The sequence below is a fragment of the Podarcis bocagei genome (assembly GCF_964188305.1).
Source record: "Podarcis bocagei genome assembly, chromosome: 12".
In the NCBI taxonomy this organism is placed as follows: Eukaryota; Metazoa; Chordata; class Lepidosauria; order Squamata; family Lacertidae; genus Podarcis; species Podarcis bocagei.
In genome coordinates this window covers 37557487-37583685 of record NC_138137.1, presented here as the reverse complement: position 1 = coordinate 37583685, position 26199 = coordinate 37557487, and the positions used below count along the sequence as shown (strand labels likewise).

Here is a 26199-nt window from a genome sequence, read left to right as displayed (position 1 = left end):
ATTTTTTCGAGGGCGGAAGAAGAAGAAGAGTATGGATTTGATATCCCGCCTTTCACCACCCTTCAGGAGTCTCAAAGTGGCTAACAATCTCCTTTCCCTTCCTCCCCCCACAACAAACACTCTGTGAGGTGAGTGGGGCTGAGAGACTTCAAAGAAGTGTGACTGGCCCAAGGTCACCCAGCATTGGTGGAAGCATTAGATATAAATTGATCTATCAGAAATATGAATACCTATTGCATTATTAGAGTTGTATTTGTTACATTTGTATTTTTATATTTGTACTGTATTTGTTACATTTGTTACTGGTTAGTAAAAAACTATTTGAATTACATAAATTGTGAATCCCTTCACTGAAAGATAAAGTCCCCGTCGTTGTCCCCCCCCCCCCCGTATTTACATGACCTTTGCTTGTCTACTTTCAGGTCTAGACTATATAATTGCTTTGGTCAAAATATCCACTTTAAAAGCACAGTCTTTATTTAGACAATAAGCTGCTCGAGGGAAAGGCTTTTCTTATTTGCCTGCATGATGATGACATTTATAGCTTAGAAGAGCAGTATCAATATTATATAATAATGTAGATGGAAAGAGCAGATGACAGTCTATTTGTAAGAATGCAATGATGTATAGCCATTATTACATATTGAAAATACAGTTCTAGTCAGTTTATTTTGAACTTGTACGATTGTGAGTAGTTCTACTGTCAGGCGACAGACAAACCAACCCCCACGGCAGGTTGCCAGGAATGGACAAGACAAGGAAAAGTCCTTACCATCTGCTTTTATTCAATATTCACAGAGAGGCTTGGGAATGCAGCCTCTCAGAATAATGATGTTGTCACAAGTAAATCTCCACCCCACTTTTCTCCCACTTGCTCATTCGTCAACAGCATCACCCCCTTTATGGTTGCCACTTTGGGCCATCTGTCACTGAGCTCTTATCTCTCCCACTTTCAAGGCCTGCCAGGTTCCGGGAGAAAGTGGGTCTGGAATGCATTCTAGTGATAACATGTCAGTCAGCTGCTGCTCTGGCTCTGCCTCCTCCTCCTCCTCCTCTCCCATTATTTCCCAACTTTCCCCCTCATCTTTCTCTGAGCTGTGACCTCCCCCAACCCCCTGTTGTAATTATGAACTGTCTTCTTCTGTGGAAGGGTCAGGCTGGGGGGGGGGCAGTTTCCACCATTCCTCCTCTGCCCAGTCCCTAACATCTACATTTTAAATAAAATTGTCTGCATATCAAACATTTTGGTATATGTTAGATTTCACTTAACTGTTTGTGTTCTGGGATTTATTTTTGTAGATGTATGTAAATTTTCATACAATCAAAATGACCAACAGGCTACATCAACTGCTCTATGGGAAAAGGTCACAACATCTGGGACTTTTTCATTTAGAGAAAAGACAATAAGCGTGTACAAAAATAAGAGGTATTTAAAGTTATTCATGGTATGCAGAAAGTGGTTAGAGAAATTGTTTTCGGCTAGGCATAACACTGTTTCCAATGAAGAGGACATCCACTGAAGCTGAATGTTGAAAGGACAGACAAAAGAAAATACTTGACATAGTGCATAGTTAAACTATGGAACTTGCTCCCAAAGAAGGCAGTGATTGCCACCAACTTGGATGATTTTACAAGAGGACAGCACTAATTAATGGATATAAGCTTATCAATGGCTACTGGCCACAATGGCTATGTTCTAAATCTACTATTGAGTTCCAGTTGCAGGGAATCAAAGGCATGGGAAGCACAGTTGCACCTAGATCTTGCTTTCAGGCTTCCCACAGGCATCTGGTTGAGAACAGAATGAGGTGCCAGATGAGTCTTTGCCTGATTCAGCAGGGCTTTTCTGACGTTCAACATGTGAGCATCCCAGGAAACATCGTCCTCACTCCAACTCAGTTATGTTTCCCATCAGTGATATCACCACAAATGAGGCTGGGTGAAACACACACACACACACACACACACACACACACACCCCTGCATTGTTTCATAAGATAAATTAGCAACTTATGAATGGACAAAATAGCAGTCAAACTGAAAAGGTTGTGACTAACTTTTTCCAGGTACAAGTACACATAATCCAATATTGTTTACCAATCTAACATTACTGATCATAACTCTTGCTACAAAATTTCTGATTATGTAGTATCACTCAAGGAAGATGTCGGAGGAAAATATGGCAACAAAGCAGCAACAACCCATGGAAAGAATGAATGTGAGCAGCTACAACAATGCTGTAAAGGCAGTAGAAATGGCTTGGTGGCCATTCTGGTCATGTTCTCAGGTCCCAACTTGAATAAAATATGGGGGGGGGGGGCGGTGGCAAGTAAGCATAATCAATCACAAGATGCGGTACATGCACACCATTTGAATGGTAATGCCCATCAACTTGGGGGGGGGGCTGGTCCCCTAAAATATTGCAGGGGCAGCGGCAAAGGGACCTCAGCCCTTGGAGTTGGCTTCTATGATCCTATTGAAAGAATGTGTTCAATTCTAGTGAAGTTTCAGCAGAGTCCTAATTAGCATTGCATTTTTTTTAGAGAGAGAGGCTGTTAGGATTTAAGCGCAAGTTAAGTAAACATGACAACTACCCTGCAAGAGACAAAAAGGAAGGGAAGGGAGACAGGCTTGTGAGTTTGCTCCTGTTTCAGCTGGATTTCTTTTGTGTGGGGGATGTTTGTTTGCTTAAGATATAAAGTTATTAATGGCTCTATTAGATTTATGAATGTTATGAAGTACTATGGTGACTGGTTGAAAAACAAGTAACAAATTAATTAAATAAATAAAAGCATATATCATTTTGTAAGGAAAGTAACAGAAAGGTATTGGGAAATAGTTCTGTGGTCCTAGACTGTAATCCACAATGACGTAATCCTGGGTTTTGGCCCCTGCTGCATCTCTGTTCACTTCTGTACTGGGAGAAATCTTAATTAGACAGGTTGTACTTTCCTACTTGTTCTTCATGACAGAGAAACAATTTGCTTTATTGGGCTTATGAGCTTTTACAAATGATCTTGGAAAGACTCATTTTGCCAGACATTTCAATGCTAGCAATCAATTTGCAGCAGTATTGTTTTCAGAATATGATAATCAACATGAAGTGTGTCAATAAGTCCTTTGTATAGACATACTGAGCTACTGTCACACAGTGAAAACATTCATTTCATATTTCATTTCATTTACGATATACGATATGATATGATATCTTTATTGTCATTGTCCCTTGCGGAACAATGAAATTGAAAACTACATAAAACTACATAAAACTACACAAAAACTACATAAAACTACCACAAAACTACATAAAACTACTACAAAACTACATAAAACATTCAAAAACCCCTAAAAACTCTAAAACCCCATTTTAAAATACACTATACTACAGAGACCCCTTATGCCACGTTTAGAACCAGAATTGCATTAGCGTAGAAACTGTTTTTCAGGCGGCTAGTCCTGGCCTTTATAACCCTATACAGTGGTGCCTCGCAAGACGAAATTAATCCGTTCCGCGAGTCTCTTCGTCTAGCGGTTTTCTCGTCATGCGAAGCAACCCTATTAGCGGCTTAGTGGATTAGCGCTATTAGCGGTTTAGCAGCTATTAAAGGCTTAGCGGTTATTAAAGGATTAGCGGATTAGCAGCTAAAAGGCTATTAGCGGCTTAGCGGCTTAGAAAAAGGGGGGGAGCGAAAAAAAATCGGAACACTTGCAAGACGTTTTCGTCTTGCAAAGCAAGCCCATAGGGAAAATTGTCTTGCGAAGCAGCTCAAAAACGGAAAACCCTTTCGTCTAGCGGGTTTTCCGTCTTGCGAGGCATTCGTCTTGCGGGGCAGCACTGTACCTTCTTCCAGAAGGCAGAAGCTGAAAGAGATCATTTCCGGGGTGCGACTATCATGTGCTATTTCTGCCGCTTTCTTATGGCACCTGGTCGGAAGAGTGCACCCAATAATTCTCTCTGCAGTCTTTACAACCCTGGATAGCATTGTTTTTTCCCTGGCCGTGCAGCTCCCAAACCACACGCACAGACCATACGTTAGTACGCTCTCCACAGTGCAATGGTAGAATGCCATCAACAGGTCCTTTGAGAGATTGTTTTTCCGGAGGATTCTCAGAAAATATAACCTCTGCTGTGCTCTCTTCACCAGGTGTTTGCTGTTCTCTCCCCAGGTTAGGTCGTCTCTCAACTCCATTCCCAGAAATCGAAACACTGAGACCTGTTCCACGCACTTCCCCTCAATAATAAGTGGCTGAATATTCAATTTACATTTCCTAAAGTCCACAATGATCTCTTTTGTTTTCTTTAAGTTAAGCAGTAAGTTGTTTTTCCTGCACCACTCCCCCAACTGCTCAACTTCCTTCCTATAGGCCGTCTCCCCCTCTCCAGCCGTAATTAAACCAACCACCGTTGTATCATCTGCGAACTTAATGATCATATTACTGGGGTATTTGGGGGCACAGTCAGCTGTATAGAGCGTGTATAAAAGCGGGCTCAACACGCACCCCTGCGGCGTCCCCGTATTCGTGATGAGATCCGCAGAGACGTGGGAACCCAACCTGATGGTTGGGAACGGTTTGATAGAAAGTCTAATATCCACCTGCACAAACATGGTGGAAGTCCCAGGTCTAATAATTTGGGCACCAATCTATGCGGAAGAATAGTATTAAATGTAGAACTAAAGTCTACAAATAACAGTCTCGCGTAGTTCCCTTGCTTCTCCAAATGAGTCAGGACAGCATGTAAAGCCATTGCCACAGCATCCTCTGTGGATCTCTTTGCCTTGTACGCAAACTGGTAAGGGTCAAGTCCCACTGGCAGACAAGATAAGATGCGCTTCCTCACCAGTTTTTCGAAACATTTCATTATAATGGGTGTCAGCGCCACAGGGCGAAAATCATTCAGACTGTCTATCTTTGATGTTTTTGGCAGGGGTATAATGGTAGCGGATTTTAGACAGGGTGGAACAGTGGCTAGGGCCAGAGACTGGTTAAAAATCTTCGTAAAGATTCCTGCCAGTTGGTCTAAACAATCTCTTAGCACCCTGCCAGCCACCCCATCCAGGCCCTTAGCCTTCCTCGTGTTTACCTCCTTTAATATTCGCCTTACTTCTCCCTCTTTCACCCTGGCAGCATTTCCTGTAGGTAGTGACGCCAATAGCTCTGGCATCCCTGTTGGAGTCACTGTTGGTGTCACCTCAAATCGGGCAAAGAAGGTATTCAACTCTCCCACCAAGGAAGCAGTACTCTCTACCACTGATGAATTCCTTGATTTATAACCAGTCAGATGTTGGACTCCCTGCCACATTTGTCTAGTATCATGATTTCTCAGATGGTCCTCCATTTTGCTTTCCTGATACCCCTCTTCAAGTTCGCTCTTTCTATGCCATACAATACCCGGTCCCCAGTTCTAAAAGCAGAATTTCTGGCCTTCAATAATCTCCTAACCTCTCCTGTTTACTCTGCATTTTCAAAATAACTTAGCACCTTTTACATAAATGACTGAATCAGAGATCTCGCCACTGCCAACACTAGTCAACAATTATTCTGCTTTCTTTAAGAATGCAGAGGTGACATTTTTAACACTTTGATTAGAACTTTGTCCCCCCTTCTATTTCACCTTAAGCATAGGTTGAGCTTATTATTGGGTTTTATGATACTCAGCATCTAAGGCCATGTCCAAGGATATGATGCTCAGTATCTAAGGCCATGTCCACAATGGGAGCATTGCTGTGGTGATATTTCCTTTAAATCGCTATATCCACACACAAGTGAATATTACATTATGCAACATATGAATGTATGGAGTAAGAGGTGCAGGAGAAATGGGTGGTAGTTTTTAGGTCAGGTGGATTGTTCCAGAGCACACTTCTCGCACCCTCCCTCCCCCATAAATGAATGCACAGAATATTTTGGGAGTTGTTTCACCGTAGCATTTGCCAATGGGCTATCTCCTTTTAAAAAATGTTTAATGTGCTCTCACTATATTTCTGTGACTGTCCAAGTTTCTCTTTGAAGCAATTTAATCTTTCCAGGCACGTTGCTTTCCCTTTGCCATGGATTGTTAAGCTATTTCTCAGTTTTAACATGAATGGGTTGTTCACCACCTGTTTGCCCCCAAGTCTGCCTTATGCTCCACTGTTCACCTCCAGCTAAAAACATTCTAGAAACCCTCCTCTAAACCAACAGTGAAGCCTGTGCATTCCTCTCCTGTGACACCACCACTATAATGTCTCACTATTTTCCTTTCCCTACCTTGGTGGCACCCTCTTGCCTATTCTTTTCGAACCACTATATTTGGGGGGTTTAGGTTGTCCTCCAGGTCACTCTTATATATGACAATCAATTACTTAGGGGTAAGCCTTAATGAAATAATTTGGACTTGCTTCTGAATAGACATTGTCAGAGCTGCTTCCAGATCCTAGCTCACAGAGGATCACGCTAGCCAGCGTTCACTTTATAAAAGTCTTTATTGAGTTACAGTTTCCATTCTCAAGCTGCTGCGTGCATCTCTACGTCTTATGGGTTAGACCGGCGAAGCTCCGTCTGAGTCTCCGCCCCCTGTACACCAGCTTAATACCCTAGCCTTACTCCACCTTTTCCGCCTGACCGTTCTTCTCTGGGTCCCTCTGCCCCCCGCGGTCTCTTCCTTCCTGGACTCTTCTGACGCGGACCCCCCGGACCCTTCTGTCTCCTTGCGTCGGGCTTTAGGACCTGGCTCCCTTTCGGGGCTGCTTACTGCGCCACCTTCCTGTGCATTTGAACTTGGCGCGCGCGCCCAACCTTCCACTTTCCGCTCAACCGTTTCTTCGCTCCCCGATGGAGGTGTGGCCACTCCTGACTCATGCCCTCCCCCCTGCTGCGAGCTGCCAGAGCTCGATACCTGGCGCCCTTCCTCTCCACTGCGCTCTGTTGGTGACGCTGGCCCCGATTTCCAACTGCTGCTCTCTGAGCCCCCTCTGGACCCTTCTTCCTGGGGTGTCCCCCTAGGCTCCCCCCTTGCTCTGGCCACTGGCGCTCCTTTCTGTGAATCTTCTGATTCACTGGAAAGACTCGGAGATCTCGGGTCGTCGTCATCACTCATCTTTTCTTCGGCCTCCTCCCCCTCGCTCTCTGTTTCCTCCCTTGCCCTCGCCTCTGCTCCTGAACCCCTGACAGACATGTATAGGATTTGGCTATCAGACTTGAAGTACTACTTTGAAGGAAGAGAATGAAAGAGGCAACGTAATAATATACATTTAGAATGTTATTTCTTTAAAGAAGAAAGAGATCAAAATGAGTTCTGCAGTATTTGTAAGCCTTTCCTTTATAGGCTCTGCAATTTTTATGATTCACTCTAAAGGTGCAACTATAATGTGATAATTGACTTTGGTTTTGGTGGCATCCTGTTTAAAAGAGTAGTATGGATCAGTGTTTTTGCAATATGGTAGCACTGGACCCCTGATTTTTACAGTACAGTCTGTGAGAGCACAGGTGGGTTTTTTTTTGGGGGGGGGTCTCTTTTGTAAAAAAAATATCATGCTAATTCAAGAGGACTGAAAAGTATCATTGAATGGTTGATCATCTGGTCTGATCAGTGGAGGTCAGGAAATGGAAAACATCCCCCCCCCAAAGACCCCTCCTGCCCTGCCTCCTTGCCAAAAGAGAAGGTGATCGTGGGGCAGAAAGATGCCAGACCAGTACAGCAGGCTAAGGCTACTCCCTCAATCAAAGTTTGCATAGCACATTGTTTGACGGTGCCATCAAAAGTAGCAAAGTAACAGTTTAATAAAAACAGTTTCCACACTAAAAAAAAACATGTGGCACAGCAGATATAAATAGATTTCCGTTTACTATTAGTGGATTATAATTTAGGACTTCAAGATGGAACTGTGTGAACCAAGCCTTACAGTACAAGAATAAAATAAATATATTTGCACTTGATGACAGAAGACTGTTCAATAACAGCAGTCAGAGGCATAGTTATATCAGACAGAATTATCAAGTAAGATATTTGATGCTGGTCTTTTATTATAAAATAACACTTTCACATAGTTTTAAAACTATATACTGTATGTATAATTGCACTGTGTTTGAGATGATGAAGATTCTGACACAATTATGTTGTTGAAGTGTGTAATGTTGTTTATGAGCATTCCAATCACCCAGGGAACAAAGCTGCCAAAATGTCTGTAGTTCTCTGAAGAAATGGAAAGCTGTCCACTTGTTCCTAATGACAGGAATAGCTTTGTGCATCACTCTTGCATCCATCTATGCCTAAGGCCAGCTTCTAAAGACCTATTAAAAACTTTTCTATTCTGCCAGGCCTATGCAGGCAGTTAAGAACATATGCTTCCACAATGGTCAATTGATGTCTGCTTTTAAGTTTTTATTGTTGTTTTTTTATTATGTGGTGTAATGTTTTCTTACTGTAAACTGCATATATGAGAGACACGGCAGTATACTAATATTTTTATAACTAAAATAATTTAAGGCACCACAATCACCAACACATTAGCACTCATTAAGATTAAATATCTTCATCCAAATTATGCACCAAGAACCACTTTGCACCTCCACACTTTTGTACTCATTGCATAGCAAGTGACAAAGGCTAAAGTCAACCTGATCTGGACTAGGGGCCATGAACCGGCAATACGTCTTTTAAAAAAATGCACTTAATGTCATAGATATGAAGCAAAAGTATCATCTATTTTGGTCCCTAACCGATACAATAAAGCTTCTGCACACTATTAAACTTGCAAAACTGCCCCATAATATTGCAGCTAATGTGAAAGCCCTTGCTGGAAAGGAAGATAACTATCACTGCATTTGCATGACACACTACCATGGTTTAATAAAGGATTTGGGAACCTCTCCCCAATAACTAGCAGGCTAAACCTGTCAATCATTTGACATCATAATGATGTCAGGTGATGCTTTGCCTTGAATCCCCAGTTGGGGGGACTTCAAAGTGCTATCAAACATCTGCAAAACTTTAGCACTACAAAGACATGCCTGTGAAAGTTTTGGCCTTGAACACTTCCCACTTAATTTGAGTGTGAGTGCAACCTGTGTGTACCTTGGAGCCTGTGAAATGATAATTTTTTCTATATTTGTCAATTATATTCTGTTTTAATTCCTAGCTATGCTTTGTATATGTATTTTCTGCCTGGCTAGATTGTGTGATTTTATTTAGCAAATAGGTTTTACTTAGCAAATAGAATTGTTCAAGTTAAGAAAATTATGGAACAAATAATTAATATAGGTTAATAAATACACATGAGGATGTTGTTACTTTTTCCTCTGGGTATTTCAGTTAACAAATTTGGCTTTTATACACTGCATTTATCCACTTTGTCTAATATGAATTTGGCTGGTGTGTGCTGGCAGGACTGCAGCCAAAAGCAGAAAATCCAGAAAGCCCTCCCTCGCCAAATACAACCTAAGGAGGAACTCCCTCCTAAACTGAGATCTGAGCATGCTATGTGGTTACAGTATACAGAACATGTGATCGGGGAAAGTATGAGGTGGATGGCTGGAACCCTGAGCTAGAGCGTTCCAATATACAGCATACTATTGCAAGTCCAATTTGTGTGGTTCTAATGACAAACTTTTGCCTTGGTGTTGTTTTTTTTAAATATCATCCCACCTTTCTCCCAATGCAGGACCTAAGACAGCTCACAGCATAAATGAAACAGATACAACAACAAAAACACACACAATGAATTTATTATAAATAACCCTCTTAAAAACAGCACTGAAAACACTTAAAACCATTTAAAGGCACCAAAAAATGAGTAGAGATTGAGGAAGACTTAAGTGAATGTAGAATAGATGCAGGAATGACCACAGAGCAAGGGGACTATAAAAAAGCAAGTCTAGTTAGAAGTTTAAGAGAAATTGAAAGACGATGTTCTAGACAAAAGCAATGAAGAGTGATATTAGCATTAATATATTATACTAAGAAAGAAAGAAGCTAGATTCAAATCCTACAATATATTAGTTTGAGCCTCAGTACAAACAACTAAATACATCTGTGCTGCAATATTGGTTTGGATTTGACAATAGTCATAGTATTAGTTCATCACTGAAATCAAAGAAACTTAAGCTATGTTGCTTAGAGTTCAACTATTCTAAATATGATTAAATATGGATCCAATAAATTCACTTGTAAATACCTGCAGTATCTGTCCCACTGATTACGCAGGATAGTATGCGATATAAAAGCAAACTATAACTTAACCGTTTAAGCAAACCTTGACATCTATATATTTTATATAAATAACATGACTGCACTCTAGCCTTAATTCTGTACACAGACTTTTTCCATATATTGAGTAACCTTCTCAAACAATGTAACACAACAGAAGAAAGTCCTGGCTGAGAGTCTGATTCTCCAAATGCAATATCCATTAAAATAAAGAAACAAACCATAGAGGCAAACTGCTAACTGAGCAGAAGCTATAACATCATATTTCTATGGTTCCAGATTACTTTTTTTCTTACCAAAATTTAATAATGTTCACATATGTGTATGTTTATATAGAATTATGTTTTGCTAATTCTTAATTATTTTAATTCCCCACCCTCCACAACAGAGGATTGTTATTTCCACTGTCTGGTGTTCGAAACACAGTAGTGACATAATGAAGGGGAGGGGTGTGAATGGGAAAGATATGCATGTCATAAGGAACAGAGATCAACAGTTACATAAACGGATTAATGTCCCTTTCAAGGACTATAGAACTCATGCTCCAGTCCATCTATTTCATCTCACCTCCATGCAATGAACAACCACACACTTTCTCTTTCCCATACTTAGCTAATTTGTAATTTAGTTACCAATTCAGCACTTAACATTATGGAATGTTTGTAGAAACGTTAACAAGAGGTATGGTACATAAACATGCAGACTTATAAACACACATCAAATATGCCAGCCACTGTAACCCTATCCTCGGATTTTGGTCCCAGCTAACTGTCATTATTGTACACTTCAGTAAAATGATTGTATATAGAGTCGAAGCGTAAATATTTAGTGTTGGTAGTTACTATTTTTAGAACTTCTAATCCATGCTTCTCCTGCGCCATCTGCCATATGTTGCCAAAATAATGATGCTGGGAGAGGTACTGTCTAAATAGTATTAATGTTATTTAACAATAAAAAATATTATCTGCTTTCTGCAGAACTTGAAATTTCCATTGATTTCCCTTGCCACTCTTCATTTTTGTTCAGCAGCTGTACAATCAAGGTGAAGGAATGCTGAATTAATTATATATCCTTGCTTACAAGCCATGTCCCTTGGATGACAGGGAATAAGGGGATGTTGATTAGCTGACTGTTCAGTGGCCTTCAGGTTCCAGCAATCAATATGGTTCCTGTTCTGCTTTCTGGAACCAGGAAGCCACTGCAAGCCTGACCTACTTTAGATCCTCTCAGGTCCTTGAAAAAGGTCTGGAAGTGTGACATTTCCAGGTAAGAGCAACAACACTATCCTAGCCTGAAGTGAATGCAGGTAAGGATTCAGGCCAATGAATGCCCCATTGGAAGATAAACAACTTTTCCCCTCATATGCTGCAACCTCTGCTATAGATATGTATTTTGCAAGACTGTAGCACAGTGGGAGGAAGATCTGCACATGTACAGATCCCTGTTGTAGAATGTGGTTATTGTTAGCAGCAGATTCCATCACTATCCGCGCTCTCTCACATGTGCAGAACCTTCTCATCTTGTACTACACATGTCATTCTTTTAATGAAATAAATACCTAGATATAGCAGCAATATGCAGTAACTGATGCGGCACTATTCTCTCAGTGAGAATATTCTTTCTAAGCAGTGTATGTTAAACAGTACTGAGGAAGAACAATCAAGGGGCCAAGAGGCAACTGCTGGTTTTATGTCTAAATAAATTCATTTAAGCAGTGACCAGAGGTACTTCAAAGGTAAGAAAATATGTACTAGACGCTAACAAGGAAAGGATAGACATAGCCACTGCCCTACTACACTACATACTGTGAAGATATGACAGATACTAGGCCAGGGTTGCTGGATTACTAACAGAGTAAATGCCATACAAAAGGGGATATATGCATTAGCTCTGAAACAACTGCAGATAAAAATATGTATTGCATATTATGTGATATGGCATAGTCTTTGTGAAATACCACAAAGTGTTTTATTTTATTTTTGACAGCAGGCTGTGTGTGGACACGATTATATAATAGTGTGAGACTGAGTTTAAAATAGGTCATCATTACTTACTCTAGAATTGGGTCCCAAAATAGCTAACGAAAACAACATGCTACACAGATATCTTTATTTACTACAATTCTTAATTTGCAATATGCATTTAGAAGAACATTTTTGGTAACCTACTTGTACTTACCCAGGACACATTTTTACCCTTGGGTGTCTTTAGCATGGCAACATGCAGTGCTGAGATGGCCAACAACAGTCCCACCAGCATGTGAAATCTGATGGAGGGGTAATCCAAGTCTCTCTGTTACCCAAATGTATAAAGTCCCTTAGCCAAGACGATACAGGCGCAACGAGTATCATGCAAGGAAACAATTAAAAAATCCATTTTTCTCCTTAGTGTTTCATCCAGCCAGAAATAAAGAAAAAATGAGAAATGCTCACAGAAAGAAAAAAATCTGTACTTTCGGTATATACAAAAAGTTGACGGAATGGTCAAAAAATCTAAATCAAAAGCACGCAATATTGAAGTGCAGTTGTCCTCCTTTAGCTCTAAAAATGCTTCACCCGATTAATAAAAGCTTTGAAGCTAGAGCTTACCCGAGAATTAAGAAATAAATACTGAGACTGAGATCAAGTAGCCTTCAGAAGACCTTGAAGAGTTTGGTTTCCGGTAGCATTGATTAAGATTTGCTATGCTTGAATATTTCTGAACTCCAGGAATCTACTGACATATAAAAAGAATTAAGATCTCAGTTTCCATAAATAATGTATAGAAGCAGGTACACTGTATATACCTGTTGCTACGTTCTGCGCATTCTCCCTACCCAGCGGCTGCTGCTGCTGCTGATTCACAGCCTCATAGTGCACCTGTTGTTGATGTATCTCCACTGTGAAAAGACTGGTAACCTAACAACCAATCAGCATTTGTTTAAAGAGAAGCCCTAGAAGGGAGAACAAAAACTGAAAGATCAGACTCCCTGCTTCTTTCCTTTTGTATCTCTGTCCTTCTGTCCCTTTACTTTTACCTCTTGTCAATCTAGATTACCAAAGCCGATCCAGGCTAAATTTTGCAACTATCAGTAGTGATTAGCGTGAGCTGATTGAAATCGGATTATACAAGAAGACCTCTGCCTTCTCACTCAGCAAACAGGCCAGTACCATTTGAAAACCATTTATGCTTCACCTCACAACATTACTGCATTTGGAACAATCCATTTTCAGAGTCATGGGCAAGCTAGATCTGTGGTTTCTTTTAAAGAGAAAGACAAAAATACATCTGAATTGTCTTCTAGTTGGAACACTTCAGCAAAGCTTCTGAAGATTTACAAGGAAGCATTGAAAATCAAAACACACTGCAGAATTTAAATGTTTCGCTAATGTTTTGTCACTAATATTCTAAGGGCTTTAAGTACATGATTTAAAACATTATCTCCCTGAGAGATTGAAGTGATTATTTACTAGTTTGTAAATGATTAGGACTATATGCTTTAATATGTATTCTTTGAAAAAAATTACTCATTAGTTAAAGGTTCTGAACGTTATATTACTAAGCCAAATAAAATACACATTAATAACAATTTCAGTAACTTTGGATAAAACAGTTCTAATGTTGCAAAATTGTGAAAGTAATTCTAGTTTCTCATTTACTTCAATGAGAAGCAAGTAAACATGACTATAAAATGTAATGAAACAATGTGTGTGGTATAATATACTGTATACAGTATGTCATTTACCACAGCTGCATTTTTAATTGTGCACTTTTTTTAAAAAAATAATTTTTATTGCATTTTTTCCAGATACAGTATTAAACAACCAAAGAGAGGAAAGAAAAGAAAAAAAGTACAGAAAAGAAAGAAAGAAAGAGAAAACCAACCATTTCAACAACTTGTTTCAACTTTCCAACGGACTTCCCCACGTCTCCCGCACAGAGCAATCTTGACAATAAATTTATCAGCAAATTATAACCTTGTTTCATGTGTTACTTTGTACTTTCAATTGCAATTTAAGTTTAAATCCCTTATTATCCGTTTACTCTATAAGCAAACATATTATCCTTTTTGACCATTTAAACATTGAATCTTTCATTAATATTATCTAATTTCATATATATTCCATTCTCTTTGCTGGGGCTAACATTCAAATTCATGCGAAATCCTATAGTTCATATAACTTATAAAATTTTTGCAGATAGTCCTTAAATTTTTTCCAGTCCTCCTCCATTACTTCTTCTCCCAAGTCTCGGATCCTGGCAGTCATCTCGGCCAACTCCATGTAGTCCATCAATTGCGTCTGCCACTCTTCCAGTGTGGGCAAATCTTGAGTCTTCCAATATTTAGCGATAAGAATTCTTGCTGCTGTAGTAGCATACATGAAAAACGTTCTGACCTTCTTTACCACCTTTTGGCCGACAATGCCCAAGAGGAAGGCCTCCGGTTTCTTAGGAAAGGTGTACTTAAACACCTTTTTTAACTCATTGTAGATCATTTCCCAAAAGGCCTTCACTTTTGGACAGGTCCACCAAAGGTGAAAGAATGTCCCTTCAGCCTCTTTGCACTTCCAACATTTATTGTCAGACAAATGGTATATCTTAGCAAGCTTGACTGGGGTCATGTACCACCTGTATATCATTTTCATAATGTTTTCTTTCAAGGCATTACATGCCGTAAATTTCATACCGGTGGTCCATAACCTTTCCCAGTCTTCAAACATAATATTGTACCCAATGTCTTGTGCCCATTTTATCATGGCTGATTTAACTGTCTCATCCTGGGTGTTCCATTTAAGCAGCAAGTTATACATTCTCGATAATACCTTGGTCTTTGGTTCTAACAGCTCTGTCTCAAGTTTCGATTTTTCCACCTGAAATCCTGTTTTTTTGTCCAACTTAAAAACCTCATTAATTTGGGCATAATGAAACCAATCTTGCACCTTATCCTTTAATTTTTCAAAACTCTGCAACCTCCAATTGTCTCCAATGTTTTCTATTATTTCCCAATATTTCGGCCAGCCGGCCTCCATATTGGGTTTTTTCCGAGCCTTGGCCTCTAATGGTGATAGCCACCTCGGGGTAAGTCTTTGTATTTTGTCCAGACCATAAATATTGCTTTTCTGACAATATGGCTTTTGAACATTCCGTGTGTTTTTGCCTTGTCATACCACAAATACGCATGCCAACCTAACGAATTGTTAAAGCCTTCCAGATCTAGGACATCAGTGTTTTCTAGCAAAATCCAATCTTTCATCCAGCAGAAGGCTGCAGCTTCGTAATATAACCTTAAGTCTGGCAGGGCAAACCCCCCTCTTTCTTTTGCATCAGTTAATATTTTAAACTTTATTCGGGGCTTTTTGCCCTGCCAAACAAACTTTGAAATATCCCTCTGCCACTTTCCAAAACATTCCACTCTGTCCACGACCTGCAAGGCTTGGAACAAAAACAACATTTTTGGCAAAACGTTCATCTTTATAGCTGCGATTCGGCCTAACAAGGATAATTTCAATCTTGACCAAATTTCTAGGTCTTTTTTAACTTCTGACCAACATTTCTCATAGTTGTCTTTAAATAAGTTCAAATTTTTGGAAGACAAGTTAACCCCCAGGTATTTCACTTTTTTAACAACATTTAAGTCTGTTTCCTGAAACCCATCTGTTTCAGAAGATGTCAAATTCTTTCCTAATACCTTAGTTTTTTGTTTGTTCAACTTAAATCCCGCCACCCGACCAAATTCTTGAATCAATTCTAAAACTCTTTTGGTACTAGATTCTGGCTCCTGTAATGTTAAAACCAAGTCATCTGCAAAAGCTTTCAGTTTATATTGTTTCGCTCCGGCCCATATTCCTTGTACCTGCCGGTCCATCCTAATCATATTCAGCAACACCTCCAGGACCGAGATAAATAATAAAGGGGATAGGGGGCACCCCTGTCGTGTTCCTTTTTCAATATGGAATTCTTCTGTCACCACATTGTTCACTATCAACTTAGCTTTCTGTTCTGAATAAATTGCTTCTATTCCATTTTCAAACCCCCGTCCCACTCCCATCCCTTCCAAGTTTTTCTTCATAAACTTCCAAGAAATGTTATCAAAGGCCTTCTCTGCATCGATGAATATTAACACTGCTTTAGTGTTAATATTTGTTTGTAAAAGTTCCAGAATATCAATAATGTTCCTGGTATTGTCAAACAAATGCCTGCCTGGAAGAAAGCCTGCTTGGTCCTTATGAATTACTTCATTTAGTACTTTTTTAAATCTATTTGCCAAAATGTCTGCAAATATTTTGTAATCCACATTTAGGAGTGAGATGGGACGGTAGTTCTTAAGTTGAGTCTTTTCAGTTTCCACTTTGGGTATCAGTGTGATGAATGCTTCTTTCCACGTTTCTGGTGCCCTCCCTCCCCCCATAATCTGGGTGCAAACCTCCATTAATGGTTGTATCAAGTAGTCTTTTAACGTCCTATAATACTTGGAGGTAAGTCCATCAGGGCCTGGAGATTTGCCTAGCTGCATGTTCTGAATGGCATCCTCAATTTCCTGTTGTGTTATTTTGTGATTCAAGATTGATCTCTTCTCCTGAGATAGTTCTGGTAAACCATTGTCTTTCAAAAATTGATCTATCTCAATCAATTCCTCAGGCCCTTGGGTATATAATTTTTTGAAATATTTCTGGAAACACTTTCTAATTTCTCCCGGTTTCTGAATGTTTTTCCCTTCAACTTCTAGGTTGGTAACATAATTTAATTTTTGTCTCTTTTTCAACTGCCAAGCTAGCAGTTTCCCACATTTGTTCGCCGATTCAAAGGATCTTTGTTTCATTTGTTTAATTATCCATTCTACTTCTTGGTTTATCAGTTTCGTATATTGTGACTGGTGGAATTTAATTTCTCTTAAAGTCTCTTTTGATTTTGGATTCAATCTTAACTTTTTCTCTCCATCTCTTATCTTCTCTAGTATCTTATCCTTTCTTCCATTCCAGAGTTTTTTCTTGATCGTATTCTGTTGTATCAGAAACCCTCTCATTACAGCTTTACTTGCGTCCCAGATTGTTCTTTTTTCCACCGAGGTGTTCAGGTTGATTTCAAAATAGTCCTTTAAAGCTTTTTGGGCCTTCTTTACAATCTCTTGGTCTCTTAACAGGTTGTCATTCATTTTCCATCTGAAGGAACCGGCTGGCGTGAGTCTCACTTCCATTTTCAAAGCGTTATGGTAGGTCTTTGGGCAGATTTCCACTCTTGTAGTCTTAGGTGCCAGCCCTCTAGTTGTCCAGATTTGGTCGATTCTTGTCCATGACAGGTGGGCCTCAGAGAAAAAAGTTCCTTCTTTACCTAAGGGTTTCTCGTCCTCCATATATCAATCAAGTCCATATTGTCAGTTAGTTCAAAAAAAGTTTTTGGTAGTCTGCCATCCTTGGTTAAATTCTGGTTCTGTGACTTATCCATATAAGTAGAGACCACCCCATTCATATCTCCCATCATAATGATGTTAGAGTAATCCAGATAGTCCAGTAACGTCTCATGTAGCTTCTTATAAAATTCTGATTTCCCCTCATTTGGTGCATAAATTCCTAATATCAAAACTTTTTCTCCTTGAGTTTGTATTTCAATTGCCAGGATTCTTCCTTGTTCATCTTTAAACAAAAATTTCAGTGATAGGTTCTCCTTTGCGTAGATCACCACGCCTCTCTTTTTAACTCTGTCTGATGAGATAAATTCTTGGCCTAGTCTTTTGTTAATTAACACTTTCCTATGGATCCTAGTCACATGAGTTTCTTGCAAACAAATTATATCCAAATGTTCTTTTTTCAAAATGTGGAAAATCCTTTTGCGTTTTTCCGGGGAATTTGCGCCATTAATGTTCCAACTATACAGCTGCAGAGACATCCTGTATCAATCTGTTGTTACTCTTTATGGGGTGTCTTCTTTTTTGTCCAAGTCCGAGGGTGTTGGTTCTTTTCCAGATTGCGGTAGAGGCCAAGGTACTGCTGTTCCTTTCTGCAGGTCCTCTCCGTGGTCGTGTAGGAACTTCTGGCTGTCCTCTTTCGTTTTGATTTTAACCTTCTTTCCTTTGTAGTTAAATGATAAGCCTTGTGGAAACTCCCACCTGTAAGGTATCCCGTTGCTTCTCAGAAGTCTAGCTAGATCAGCGTAGTTAGCTCTGAGATCCAATAATTGTTTAGGGATATCCTTGTAAACTTCCGCTCTTCTGTCCTGGATCTCCAGTGATTTATTAAAATGGAGGTCTAGTATTTTGTCTCTCTCCTGTTTGGTCCTTAGGATAATCAAACAGTCTCTGGGCCTGTCCTTCCTGGCGACTCTTCCCAATCTAAACGCAGTTGTTATTTTGAAATCTTTGTCTTCCTTTATGTCCCAGAATTTAGAAAATTCTGTTGTCAAATAGCCGGTCAAATCCTCTTTCTCAAGCTCTGGGATAGAGCGTAATCTTAAATTATTTTCTCGATTTCTCAATTCCGCCAAAGACAGGTAGGTCTGCTGGTCACTGATGTGCTTGTGTAGTGGCCTTACCTCTCCTTTCAGTTCATCCACTTTCTGAATTGCTTGATCAGCTTTCTCATTTGCAGCCTCGGCCAATTTCCGGTTCTCAGAAGTGGCGTCTTTTAAATCCCCAATTGCTTGTGAATGCTGAGCCACTTGTTCAGTTAGTTTGGTAATTGAGGATGTGGCTAAGTCAATTTTTGCTGTTTGGACGTCAACCTTCTTATTTAAAATTGCGAATTGCTGTAACATTTCATCTAGAAGGGTACCAGATCCCCCTGCAGCCATATCCTCAGTTGTTGGCTGTTCAGCTTCCTTTAGTAGAGCTGTTGTTGGGGGTATAGCTCCCTGTAAAACAGCAGGGACTGAAGATCTGCGAGACTGAGAGGTCAGAGTTGTTTGTACAAGTTGGCCTTTCCCTGCTTTCGCTGCGGATCTTGTTTTCGGATGGCCACTCATACCACAGCTGTCTGTGAGTCAAGGTCAAACTGTCAAAATTTCCATGGGAAAGACAGTCCTCAAAGTAGATAACAAAACAGCAGAGAGTCAAAACAAAGTTAGTTCCCAGGAGTATGTAAATCCAAAGCTCCACTAGAGGGAGTGTTGTTACAGTTCATAAAGAAAGGAAGGAAGTTTTAGTCGCCATTAAAGTTCCTGCAGCTCAGTAAATTAACAATAGTCCTTAAAGCCTTTTCCACTTGCAGAGCCCTTTCAAAATTGCCACAAAGTCCCATCTGGAGGTGCAAGATACAGTTGCTTAATTGTATCTTCCAGTAGTGCCTCTATGTGCCTATTTCAACTTTATAAATTGTATCCGCAAAAACAACCCTTTTCCCCTGCCAGCCCGGGGTTGGGTTTTAAGATTTTTAAAGTCCACAAAAGGAGAAGGTTCCCAAATTGCATCAACACAGTAACACAAAGAAGAAAAAAAGCTTGCCTTTCCTTTCAGTTGCCAGTTCCACCAATCGCATGCTTCCCTTTTTATAATCCCTTTCTGTTGCTTCCAGCTTGTCAGTTCCTTTGCCTTTGATCTCTAAGCGCTGCCGGGAGACGGACTTCCTTTTTCTCGTCTCCCGCTTTCAGCCAAATTTACAATTTGTAGTTCCGAAATAAGGTACGTCTTACTCACGAGTAGGTAATTTAGAGTCCAATGTTCAAGGAAGAAAGGTCGGCGCTCATCAGCAGCAGCCGCGCGGCTTCGCTCCCGCAGAAAGAGCGATGTACTCACAGCACCGCTTCCCCTCCGCGCTTCCGGAACCCCTTACGGGGTCCCTTCTTCGTTTTGGGGGTCGCTCCAGGTGCCCGCTGAGTCCCACGGCCACGAGCTCACTCTGCCCGTGGTTTTTCTTAATGGATCGTCGCTGTGCCGTGGCGAACGATCCTTTTCTGCGGAGCCCCTCTTCAGAAACTGAAGTGGACCGCCATTGCCTGTTTCGCGCCGCCTCCGGAAGTCCTTTAATTGTGCACTTTTAATTGTATAATTTGTAAGCAGACCTACAGGGGGTTATTTTTAGGACATTGCCCTAAATTGTCACCTGTACAATTTCCCCAAATTTCAGCTTGGGTATGATTTTCCTTCTGGAAACAAAAAAAACCATGTGTGACAAAGTATCCCAGGAATGCATTGGATTTTGCCATTAGGGTATGTTTATTACCCCAGCCAATGGTTTTATGAGTCAATAGTACCCCACACTCATTCAAACCCTTTTGCAAATCTGAATTTTTGCCGAGTGTCACAAAAACTTCACTGTGGCCCATCAAAACCATGGTTTGTTTGCGTGTTGTTTTTTGCTTTTTGCATTGTAGCTATTTCCACACTGAGCAGTACTTGTTATTTCTGCTTTGGGGTTCATTTTGACCCCAGTTGGAACCATATATGTTTCCATATGATACACCCCCATTTCAGAAGGTAGCAAGACTTAATGACAATTCTTGATCTCTGTTTACAGGAAGGTAACTACAAAATTGTTGTTGATGTTTGCTCTCAGGCATCTTTATAACATCAACAATTTAAAACCTAGGCCAGAGAGCAGCTAAGAAACCAATGCTACACCTTAATGGTTCTGGACAAAACATTACATTAGATAGCTAATTTTCTGATTAACTGGTTAAAAAAAAAAGTTATGCAAAAAGTGACTGGCTTGCAAAAAAAAAAGTTCCTAACCACTACATGCATGTGTCAGGATCATAAAAACCTGCAGATTTCACTCTGTGCCGAGAAAATGCAATATATAAAATAAGATCATTGTTAGAAAACAAAGACACAGGTGTGCAAAAGAGTCCTAGTAATCTGAATAACAAGCCAAGGTGATTGCTTGGGAGGGGTCTGAGGTACCTATGAGGCAAGGTGGGCTTTTACAATATGAGCACGTCAAAGCTGAAACCCTTGAAGCACTTCACGTGATTCAGCAATTCAGACATTCTAAAAAGTTGAGGGCAAGTATCTGTGAAAAATTATGTGTCTACATTTTACTGTCAATATCCTAATGTGGTGGGTGGAAGGTGAAGAAAAAGCTTTGCAAAATCCAAACTTTAGTATCTAGGTTAAGTGAAACCACTGACTTGGGTTCCACAACATAATGTGTTATTGAAGAAAATATATATTTATATATGTAATAAAACATACACAAAGGAACTCCGGGAGTGGGGAGGAAGACTGACAGCTCCAGCTTGTAATCAAAGTGAATGATTTTACCAGCACTGTCCAGTCCCAGGGCTCTGGGGGAGGAAGAAGAGGCAGCTTTGCAAGAGCAAATCTAAGTTTAAGGAAGATGCCAGGATGGAGAGGGAATAGGGTCAGCAGGAGACCTGTGCTGTGACTGACAGCTCAAACGTGCTCAGCAGAAGAATTCCTGGGCCAATTTGTATGTGATTTGGCAAGTCTGCAGTTGTCAGAGCAACTGACCACAAGACACTAAGCAGGGTTAAGTGAATATTTTTCTTAGCTACTCCATAAGCAAGCCCTTACAAGAAAACCACTGCAGTTATCCATCTGAAAACGTTTTGTACAGCTGATGCCCTCAGATGGGGGAACCTTGCTTGCAAATTTCATTGAATGTCATCCTAAATAAGGTAGGAAATTTTATTCCTATTATTTTTATTAACAATTTAGTGGTATTAGCACAAAAGTTTCTAGACCCGTTTTACCTATAATTTGGAAGGCTTTATTCACTCTGTAGGGATATATATGCCTGCAGATTTCATCCACTTCTGTCAAAAGTGAGGAAAGTTATAGCCCCTTTTTATGTCCCAAGACTGAAGGGGAGGATGACAAAGCAGACTTGGATGGACAAACTGAATTGGGCATCCCACAAAGCACCCTGGACTGAGGCAATCTATTTTACAAAACTTGTTCCAAACTGAGTCATGTGCTCATATTGTTAAAGAAAATACTGTTATTAAAAACGAGTGCAGGCAGCCTTTCTATTTAAGATTTTCGCTGTCCCACGCTGCGTACCTTATGCAGACCTGTGTTTAGAGGGAAGCCAACATAAGCTAGAGACAGTTGCCTGGACGAGTTTTCTTTTATGCTGGCTAAACAATTGTTTTTCAGCAGACAAAGATACTTTACTTAGCGAAGTTCTGTCAGACTCCTTCCCTTCCCCAGGGCTACAACTGTTTTGCACAAAGATATGCCAACTCGGTCTTTCAGAGGATCTCCTGGGTGCTGTGGCTTTCCCAATCGCCAAGGCCATGTTAAAAACTAGGCTGTGGGACATAGATCGCCAGGAACTAATCTCAGCTGTGGGAAAAACATGTTCCCCTCTTTATTTTTGACTCTCTTGGGCACAGCAATTTAACCTTGATTATTTACTATTTTTGTTTAACCCACAAGAAAGAAGGGCTTTTTCGCTGGCTAGGTTCAATTCTAACCCTTCTAAACTTCTTTGGGGTAGGTTTGCGGGTATGGCAAAAGGAGATAGGATCTGCCCATGCAATGCCCCCCTGGTGGAAAGTCTAGCTCACATGGTCGTTAAATGTAAAATGTATGATGATCTCCGCCAACCATTTCTAGACCATCTATGTATTCCAACATGGAAACCAGAGACAGAGGTTATACGCTTCTTATTACAGGGGAGAGACCAGGAGCTCACCAAGACAGTAGCTAAGTTCCTCTGTTTGATTTTTTTGTTGCCAAAGTACACTACAGGATCCTGCCCTTGCTGGAGACCCACAGAGATGAAATAGATCGCTTGCCTCTTCTTCCCTTTGACAAGTTACTGTACTGTTGAAATGGTGATGAGATCGCACTGGCCTATTTATTCTGAATGTTTGTATGTGATGCCAATAAAGGTATGATGATGATTAAAAATCCTCCAATGAACAGACCACTGGGATCTGGATGAGAAATGTTCTAGTCAGAATTATAAGACATCCACTGTAAATCCCTTGAGTACTCATCCACAGATGTACTGCCTGCTCTCCTTGGAGTGTTATTTACCCACATTGAAACAAACAAACAAACAAACAAACAAACAAACAAACCAGAAATTCTCTCACACTCCCTTCCTCATAATCCAGAAGTGTCAGCACTTTTTGTTTTCAGAAAAGATTAAGACACTTTTAAGTCCTGTACTAAAAAAATGAAGGACAGTAATTCTTATTTCTTCAATTCATAATGATGCAGCAATCTCATACAACAGGTTATTCTTCATTAGAAGATTAAAGATGGCATAGATAAGTGTTTCCCATCAGGGAGCCATATGACCCCTGGGGGGGGCGGGTCTAGGATATTCCGAAGGGGGCACAGGTAAAAATCGTGTAAATGGCGGGGGGGGGGGCACAGCATGAGGCTAGGGTCCACAGAGGGAAGTGAGAAGTGAAGGGGGTAAATAATTTTTTAAACAAATCCTGATTGGCTGGCTATCCACTTCGTCAATCACAAGTGGCTAAGGGGCTAAGGAGGTGGCCCACCAGGGCCTAGCGCTCCTTTTTGCCACGTATGTTTTCTTGGAGCAGTCCTGGTTTGTTTCCGGCGGAAAAGGGCAATTGCTCCTGTTTTGACCAGTAGAGCCCGCAATCCAGAACCCCCAGGTCAGGTAAGTTCAGTAATGGGAATGCAATGGGTAGTGCTGTGCGAGCCAGAGCTGCTTGTTGCTGCCGCCAGTGCTGGGCCCAGTGGCAGCCTGGGCCTGACTTTGCAAGGTGCAGGGTGCAATACACCCCAGCACCTAGTGGATCAGGGCCTTTGGATATTGCAGTGTCGACCCGGCTCTGCTAGGCGCAGGGTGAAATCTAACCCAGTGCCTAGCCGAGCAGGGTTTTCTGGTGCTGCTGGTGCAGTAAATAATTGTCTACTCAGAAGAAAGCCACATTGAGTTCAGTGGGCCTTACTCAAGGAAAGGGGGGTATAGTGTTTTATCTAGGCTGCCAGAGCTCCTCTGGATGACAATATCTTTTCGCACCAGGTCAATGAGGACCACTTGCTTTTTAAAATTTTCCCATATATACAAAACTTCCTGTGCACCTTTTGCTGGTGCAGATGGAACTTGCATCATGGAAAGATGTTGAATTTAAACCGGAATCTTTTGATGGGGGAAATTCTCTCAGGATTTGAGTTTATGTGATAATGTGATAACCAAGCAAAGAAGGAACAGGCCTACACAACTTCTGAACCACAAAACTGAATACAGATACTAGATCATTACTCATATAAGAAAATCCACCGGGGCAGGCCAGAATACATGATTGCTGGTTGCATTTTATGACTTATCATTCACACATTTGCTCAGTGTGCTATTATGAAAAGTTTGGACTATATTTATATTATCCAGATACATTCATTGTGGGTTCCTTGTCCAATGTGGAATTCTCAATGTGGAATTTTGAACAGCTTTCATACTCTTCTACTGGTAAAAATCAATACCAGTTTTCTTAGTGCTGCTTAAATTATACAGTTTCATCAATATGAAAAAAGTATTAAGATAATGGTTTTGTTTGAAAAGTGCCCTAGAGTCTCTTTATAATATCCAAATGAATTCAATATTTGTTAGCTTTTGCTTCCAGCAGTTAAATTTTCTGCATGTTTACCCATAAGTAAAAAGGTAAAGGTAAAGGGACCCCTGACCATTAGGTCCAGTCGTGGCTGACTCCGGGGTTGCGGCGCTCATCTGAGGGAGCCAGCGTACAGCTCCCGGGTCATGTGGTCAGCATGACTAAGCCGCTTCCGGCAAACCAGAACAGCGCACAGAAACACCGTTTACCTTCCCGCCAGAGCAGTACCTATTTATCTACTTGCACCTTGACGTGCTTTCGAACTGCTAGGTTGTCAGGAGCAGGGACCAAGCAACGGGAGCTCACCCCGTCGTGGGGATTCGAACTGCCGACCTTCTGATCGGCAAGTCCTAGGCTCTGTGGTTTAACCCACAGTGCCACCCGGGTCCCTACTCATAAGTAAGCACCACTAAATCCAATAGGATTCTGAGTAAACATGCTCAGAATTGCAGCCTTACTTTTTAGGGTGGGGGTGGGGGAGGAATCCTTAGTATTGAGGTGTTATATTTCTCATCCCTATTTGTATTCATATTGTCCAGTGGGCAGTGGGCTTTTAAAGAGTCTATGGATTGTGACAATAAGTTTATATTTGCTTTCTCTTCTAGTTTTTGATTACGCACAAATGTCCTTTAATTGCAACCTTATACATTAACAATCAGAACACAAATCAATTACCAAGCTTTGAACAATGATACTGGACTATTATGGGACATAAAAACATAGGCAGAAGTAACTTGCATACAAGAAAGCTGTGCGTTCGACTCTACAATTCAGTTTAGCTGGGTTTACATAAGGAATTCAACTCATCAAATTCACAGAAGTAAAAAAGAACAGTACAAAATACACAGAAAGAATATAATCACCAAAGTAGTATTTTGGCAAGCACAACATCTTAATGTAATAGTACAAGGAGTGCCATATACCCAGATGATCAAGGCACAATGGAGCACTGTTTTAACACTGAGTCAGAAGAAAGAATTGTGTATCATCAATTTCATAGTTGCCAGTACCCTTGAGTTTCCTTGAATATCTCCAGTCCAAAATTGGATTAAGGCTGATACGACTCACCTTCATTCAATATATAACCCAATATCTTTTTCAAGCCTCCAAAAAAGCAGACATTAAACTTGATCTTGGTTTCTAAATAATGTTATAGTAGTTTATAAAATATGATGGAAAGGGGGCAATTCCTATCAGGATTCCGTCTCACTTTCTGTCCACCAGGTACTCTGTACTTGGTGATGCGTGTCTGGGGCAAGATAAAGATTTATTGCATACCATTTACTCCCCAGACTGGTGATCCTGAGAGACTCTCAACATCTGTACCAATGTCCCCTTGTCTGATGCATCTCAGGACATATAGCACCAGGAAAGAATCCTAACTTTTCTACCACTTTTGCATCAGCCAGCAGTTGTTTGCAGTATTGAGGGGCCTTTTACAGCTGAGTCCAGAGAGAGAGAGAGAGAGAGAGAGAGAGAGAGAGAGAGAGAGAGAGAGTATTCAGAAACTTGTTATAATCAATTTCTGAAACACTTTGGTGACA

General features: G+C 40.6%; 1 protein-coding gene across 6 annotated transcripts in view; it reads right to left on the bottom strand.

The window, feature by feature from the left end:
- The window catches only part of CACNB2 (calcium voltage-gated channel auxiliary subunit beta 2), a 140437-nt gene that overhangs the window by 73449 nt on the left and 40789 nt on the right, over nt 1–26199 (bottom strand). The window contains exon 1 of one of the 6 annotated variants that reach the window (XM_081163215.1): nt 12365–12415. The exons of the other annotated variants lie outside the window; for them this stretch is intronic. Coding sequence (XP_081019341.1) covers nt 12365–12400 — 36 coding nt within the window. The 5' untranslated portion in view covers nt 12401–12415. Of the gene's footprint in view, nt 1–12364; nt 12416–26199 lie in introns of those variants that run through there. 6 annotated transcript variants of the gene reach the window in all.